Raw genomic sequence first — 6,305 nt, 5'->3', positions numbered from 1 at the left:
AACCCCCCCACTCACGCTGCAATCGAGCCCTATCTACCCTACCAACAAGCCCTCCCGGAAGTCCAGCCCACACCAGGCCCAAAGCCAATGAGAGAGCAGTATTCATCGGAACGACGATCCCACTGACCAATCAGCGCACGCTTCGGTCCGGAGTGACGAGGTTCGGGGCCAATGAGAGCGCGGGCAGGTCCCGCCCAGGCGCGGTGCCTCACCTGTTTCTCCTCGCCGGTCTCCTCGGCGCGGGCGCCGGTACCGAGCTGGTCCGCCATGGCGGCGGGGGCGGCTGTCACGGCGGCGAGCGGGCCCTGCACGCCGCTCCTCGCTCTCTCCGCACCGCCTGTCACTTTCACTGTGGAGCCAAAATGGCCGCCGCCGCCCCCCTAACGTGTCTGCTCGCTGACGAACAGACGCGCTGCCCAATGGGAGCAGGGAGGAGGCTGGGATGACATCATATCCGGCCAACCAGAGCCCGTGGGAGGCGGGGAGAGGGGCGGGGCGAAGGGGCGCCCCGGCTGGCGCGGCAACGGGCCAATGGGAAGTGAGATGGGAACGCGGGGGGCAGAGAGGGTGAGTCCCGAGTTTGATTGACAGCAAGGACCGCCAATAGAGAGCAGGAGTGGGCCCGGAGACCCAATGGGCGCGGGGTAGCGTGAGGGGGGCGGTGCCGCGGCTGCGGCTGGGGGAGCCGGGTGCGGGGGCGGGGGCGCCCCCTGCCGGGCAGGGGAGGGGCCGCGGCCCCAGCACCCCCCAGGTCCCCCCAGTGCTCCCAGTGCCCCCCCAGTGCCCCCCCAGTGCTCCCACTTCCCCCCCAGTGCCCCCCATGACCCAAGTGCTTCCCCCATACCCCCAGTGCTTCTCCTACCCGCGTCACCCCACTGGCGCCCTGAGCCCATTCACCCTGGAGCCTACTGATGGCCCTTCGCACAGCCTGGGCTGAGCGGCTGCCCCGAGCTGCCTGCAGGCTCAAGCGGCCCCGCAGAGCCCTTGACGTCGGCCCTGCTGTTCCTACATGCATCACCCCACTGGCACCCTGAGCCTGTTCACCCTGGAGCCTACTGATGGCCCTTTGCGCAGACCAGGCTGAGAGGCTACCTGCAGCGCCCTCGCTGCCGGCGCCGATGCTCCACGGGGGCAGAGCAGCAACCTAAAACCCCCCCCGCTCCCGGGGCTGACCTGGCCCCCCGCCTTGCTCCCCGCTCCTTCCCAGTGGCCACGTTGCCGGGCAAATGCCAGAGGCCGCAGAGGGAGGGGGTTCGATAAAGAACATTTATTTTGGCGTGACGTCACCACGAACAGGCACGGCATGAGGTATCTGAGAGCCTTTGGTATCAAACGCGGCCGTTTACAGGCAAGAAAGACTTTGGTTAATTAGCACAGCTAACGAAGAGGACACAGTCACGCGAACACACAGCGATGCGCGGCCTCCCCGGCCGGGCGCCCTGCCGGACCCAGCCTCGCGTTTCGGCACCGCCGGGGGGGGGGGGCATCAGGGGTCCCCCGGGGCCGGGTAAAACCCCCCCCCGCTGCGTCCTGGCCCCCGTGGACGAGGTGGATGGGGCTGCATCCCTCTGCCTGGCGCTTGGTGCCCGTTCACTCTGGAGCCTACTGATGGCCACGCGGCGGGATGAAGGCGATGCTGGGGGAGGGGGGGGTAGGGAGGGAGGGAGGGGAACCCCCGAACTCTTTGGTATCGTCGGTGCAAGAGCCAAAGTGAGGTAGACGTTTTCCACTGTCGGCAGACGAATCCCCCCCCCCCCCAAAAACAACCAACCCCCAAAGCGGAGAGGAAGGGGCTCAGGCCCGGCTGCAGGCGGCAGCGGGCGGCGGCGGGCGGCCGTCGTCGAGCCACTTGTCGAGGCTGCGGCGGCGGGCGTTCATGAAGAAGTTGCCGACGGTGGCGAGGCGCAGGCCGAGCTGGCGGGCGATGGCGAGCTGCAGCTCCTTGGAGGGGCGCCGGTTCGCGCGGAAGACGGCGCGCAGCGTGCGCCGCTGCAGCTCCGTGAAGACCAGCCGCTGCCGCCTGGGCCCCGCGCTGCCGCCGGTGCCGCTGCCGGTGCCGCTGCCGGTGCCGCTGCCGGTGCTGCCGGTGCTGCCGGTGCCGCCGCGCTCGCCCCTGCCCTGCTCCTGCTCTTTGCGCTTGCAGGCTGCGGGGCGAGAGGGGCGCGGGTAGCGGCGGCCAGGCCTTCCTCCCCCTCTTCCTYCTCCTCTTCCTCCCYCTCCTCCTCCTCCTCCTCTTCCTCCCCCTCTTCCTCTTCCTCCTCCTCTTCTTCCTCCCCCTCCTCTTCTTCCTCCCCCTCCTCCTCCTCCTCCGGCGCTGGCGCGGCTGCGGGGGCTCGGGGCGAAGCGGGGCCGGGGGCGGCTCCACAAGCTGTGCCGGGGGAGGCGGGGAGGAGAGGAAGGGATGCGAGGAACAGAAGGGATTCAGGGAAGGGATGCGAGGAAGAGAAGAAGGGATGCGGAGAAGGGAAGAGGGATGCGAGGAAGGGATGTAGCGAAGGGAAGAAGGGATGCAAAGAAGGGAAGAAGGATGCGAGGAAGGGATGCAAAGAAGGGATGCGAGGAAGCGATGAGAGGAAGGGATGCAAGGAAGGGAAGAAGGGATGCAAGGAAAGGAAGAGGGATGTGAGAAAGGGAAGAAGGGATGCAAGAAGGGAAGAAGGGATGCAAGGAAGGGGAGATGCAAGGAAGGGATGTGAGGAACGAAAGAAGGGATTCAGGGAAGGGATGCAAGGAAGGGAAGAAGGATGCAAGGAAGGGAAGAAGAGATGCAAAGAAGGGAAGAGGGATGCAAGGAAGGGATGCGAAGAAGGGAAGAGGGATGCGAGGAAGGGATGTAGGGAAGGGAAGAAGGGATGCAAGAAGGGAAGAGGGATACAAGAAGGGAAGAAGGGATGCAAGGAAGGGCAGATGCAAGGAAGGGATGTGCGGAACAGAAGAAGGGATTCAGGGAAGGGATGCAAGGAAGGGAAGAAGGGATGCGAAGAAGGGAAGAGGGATGCAAAGAAGGGGTGCAAGGAAGTGATGAGAGGAAGGGATGCAAGGAAAGGAAGAGGGATGCAAGGAAGGGAAGAGATGTGAGGAAAGGATATGAGAAAGGGAAGAAGGGATGCAAGGAAGGGAAGAAGGGCTGCAAGAAGGGAAGAGGGATACAAGGAAGGGAAGAAGAGATGTGAGGAAAGGATATGAGAAAGGGAAGAAGGGATGCAAGGAAGGGAGGAAGGGATGCAAGGAAGGGATGTGAGGAACAAGAAGGGATTCAGGGAAGGGATTCAGGGAAGGGATGCAAGGAAGGGAAGAGGGTTGCAAGGAAGGGAAGAAGGGATGAGATGGCAGGAGGTGAGAAGGAGAGGCCAGGTGTGAGCCGGGACGCAGCCGGGACAGGCTTTGGAGGCACCGGCAGGTGAGGGGAGGCCACCCACGGCCCCGTATCCCACCCCGCTGCTGCCGCCGGGGGTGCAGGCTGCCCCGGTGCGACCACCCGGAGCAGGGACCGGAGGACGGCCGGGATGTTGCCGGTTCCCACGGGGCGACTCCAAGAGCGATTTTCCCATGCTATGCAAACCCACCGCTTTGCAAAAGGAGACTGCAGGTGCCCATCCCGTCCAGGGGAAAAAACCCCGAATAAAATAAAATAAAATAAAATAAAATAAAATAAAATAAAAGGAAATAAAATAATTTACCTTCCAACCTCAGAGCCGCCATGCGCTGAAATTCGGGCTCCTGCAGCCAGCGCCACATGCGCTTGAAGGTCTCGCGGCCGGACTTGAGCTTGCTCCAGGGCTTGGGGTTCCTGAGCAGGTCGGAGAGGGTCCCCTGCGAGCGGCACAGCACGCGCTCGGCGAAGATGGCCTGCGGGATGCTGTAGCGCTTGAGCTCGCCGACGACGCGCCGCGCCACCTCCTTGGTGTCGATCTCCTCCAGCGGCCCGGCGGGCGCCGGCGCTTCGGCACCGCGGTGGCTCCCGTAAGGTTGCGGCAGGGCTCCGGGCGAACCGGCGCGGGCGAAACGCTGCTCCGGGCACCCGAAGGCGGGAGGCTCGAAGGAGCCGCCGGGTTTGTCACCATAAGCGGGGTGCGCGGCGGGCAAGCCGGGGCCGGCCAGCGGCGCCAGGCTCTGCCCCATGCCCAAATCCTTGCCGTAGGGGCTGTAAAACGCCGCCGGCGCCCGCTCTTCCCGCAGCAGGGCGAAGCCGCCCAGCACGTTGCCCATGGGCACGCACTGGTGGTGAGGAGGAGGAGGAGGATGAGGATGAGGATGGTGGTGCAACTGGCCCGGATACTTATCCGGCAGCGGTTGCAGCGGCGTCAGCGTGGTGTAGCTGCCTCCGGCGCCCGGCGGCGAATCGCCCCCGAAAGGCAGCGCCGGCGCTAAGGGCGCCTCGGCCCCGGGGTATTCGGGGGCGTCCAGCACCGAGGCCACGAGCGAGGGTCGCGGCAGGGCTGCGGCGGGGCCGGGCAGCAGCTCGGGGTCGTGGCCGGCCATGTCGCCCGCGGGCTCCGACGGCAGCCGGACGTTCACGGCTCGGGGCTTAAGAGCATCTTCTCTTTATCTGCTTCGCAAACTCATTAATCTCGGCGGCTTCCCGAGCGGGGCCGGGCCACCGGCCGCCGCCGCCGCCGCCGCATCGGGGAGGGACCCCGGGGCGCTGAGCACCCCCCGGTGCCGCTGTCGGTATCGGGGGGGTCCCCGCCGCCCCCCCCCCTCGGGGCTCCGCTCGCCTCTGCTCCGTCCCCGCTCCGAGACCCGCCGGAGGGACCGGCGGCGCCCGGGCGGCCTTAACCCCCTCGGCACCGGCACCGGCACCGGCACCGGCACCGGGGGACGCTCCGGGGCACCGGGAGCGCCGGGCACGGGGCTGCGGCAAAAGGGCCGGAGCTCGGGGCACGGGGACCGGGGCGAGGTGCCTGGAGCCCCGCGCCCGGTGCGAAGGTGTCCGGTGCTCGGTGCAAGGGGACTCGCACCCCCGTGCCCGGTGCCCGGTGCTCGGAGCCTTTCCGCAGGTCCCGGCTGCGGCTGCCCCGGGAGCCCCGTCCCTGCCCGGGCTCCGGGGGGGCAGCCAGAACCGGGGGTCGGTACCGGGGCTCCGGGCGGTACCGGGGCTCGGGTCGGAGCTCGCCGGGGGTCGCGACGCGCCACCGCGTCCCCGCGTTAAAGCGGCCGCAGGCGAAACGCGCCCCCCGCCCCCCGGAGCCCCCCCCCTGCCCGTGCCGGCCTCTCCCTGCGCCTTTGGGGGCGATCGGCCCGGATTTGGTTAAAAAAAAAGAGGAAAAAACCTGCGAATTGCAAAGGCTGCCGAAAGGCTTCCGGGTCCCAAGGGCCCCCCCGAGGTACCCAGGGACCCCCCCGAGGTGCTCGGGGACCCCCAAAGTGCTCAGGGACCCTCCGAGGTCTCCAGGACCCCCCCAAAGTGCCCAGAGACCCCCAAAGTGCCCAGGACCCCCCATCCCAGGCGCCACCACGTCACCTCACATCATCCCAGAAAAGGGGGGGGGGAAGGACCCCCCGGCATAGACACAGTCGGTCAAAGGGACACAGACGTGATTTCACAGGTACAGTCGGACACATACAGGCAGAACGGCACACAGCCAGACACACAGACACAGTTGGTCCTAGATACACGTAGAGACACGGTCGGACACAGTCATGCAGATACAGTCAGACGCATACAGACAGACAGACAATTGGCCCTAGATGCATGCAGGGACACAGTTGCACGGATACAACCAGATACACAGGCACAGTCGGACACAAACAGGCACAACTGGACACAGTCAGACACACAGACACAATCAGTTTGAAATATGGGCACAGTCAGACACAGCCACACAGATACAGATGGACACAGCCAGACCCAGTCAGGCAGACCCAGTCAGTCCTAGATACACCCAGGAGCACAGAGTCACACAGATACAGCCACAGTCGGTCCTAGATACACCCAGGGGCACAGTCAGACACAGTCACACAGATACAGCTGGAAACAGCCAGACACAGTCGGTCCAAGATACACCCAAAGCACAACCAGACAGTCACCCAGCTACAAGCGGACACAGAAACGCCGGGCCCCGGTGCAGCCCAGCCGCGACTGCCCCCCACCCCCCGGGCACAACCGGCAGCCAGAACAGCCACACTTCTGCTTCCCGCACCGGCGCCTAATGCTAACGGCTCAGCGCTGCCGGCCGACCGGACACGCCGATCCGATGAGCCCCGAAAGGGAGCCAAGCACTGCCAGGGCGCTCGCCAACGGGTTTGCTCGGCCGCCCTTCGCCGGGGAGTTCACGGTGTCTCCGGGCCTTGCACAGCCTCGC

General features: G+C 66.1%; 2 protein-coding genes across 3 annotated transcripts in view; both read right to left on the bottom strand.

The window, feature by feature from the left end:
* The window catches only part of ENSA (endosulfine alpha), a 10,221-nt gene extending 9,813 nt beyond the window's left edge, over window positions 1–408 (bottom strand). For both annotated transcript variants that reach the window (XM_026079148.1, XM_026079146.1), the window contains exon 1: window positions 213–408. In XM_026079148.1, coding sequence (XP_025934933.1) covers window positions 213–269 — 57 coding nt within the window. In that variant the 5' untranslated portion in view covers window positions 270–408. The remainder of the gene's footprint in view (window positions 1–212) is intronic.
* Window positions 409–1,794: 1,386 nt separating this feature from the next.
* Window positions 1,795–4,482, bottom strand: LOC112972518 (hepatocyte nuclear factor 6-like). Its single transcript, XM_026079131.1, has 2 exons — window positions 3,681–4,482; window positions 1,795–2,144 (listed from the first exon to the last, which is right to left on the bottom strand). Exons 1-2 carry the CDS (start codon window positions 4,480–4,482, stop codon window positions 1,795–1,797), a joined length of 1,152 nt encoding a protein of 383 aa, XP_025934916.1.
* Window positions 4,483–6,305: the final 1,823 nt, after the last annotated feature.

Source organism: Apteryx rowi, unplaced genomic scaffold, assembly GCF_003343035.1.
Source record: "Apteryx rowi isolate R43461 unplaced genomic scaffold, aptRow1 scaffold_492, whole genome shotgun sequence".
NCBI classification, from domain to species: Eukaryota; Metazoa; Chordata; class Aves; order Apterygiformes; family Apterygidae; genus Apteryx; species Apteryx rowi.
The sequence above is the reverse complement of the archived record's forward strand: the minus strand, read 5'-3'. Positions and strand labels throughout refer to the sequence as shown.

Excerpts from the sequence above, each read along its gene's own strand:
- LOC112972518 (XM_026079131.1), bottom strand. The coding sequence starts at position 4,482 with ATGGCCGGCCACGACCCCGAGCTGCTGCCCGGCCCCGCCGCAGCCCTG. Across the intron at positions 2,145-3,680 it reads GGCGGCTCTGAGGTTGGAAG|CCTGCAAGCGCAAAGAGCAG; the intron begins GTAAATTATTTT and ends CTCGCCCCGCAG.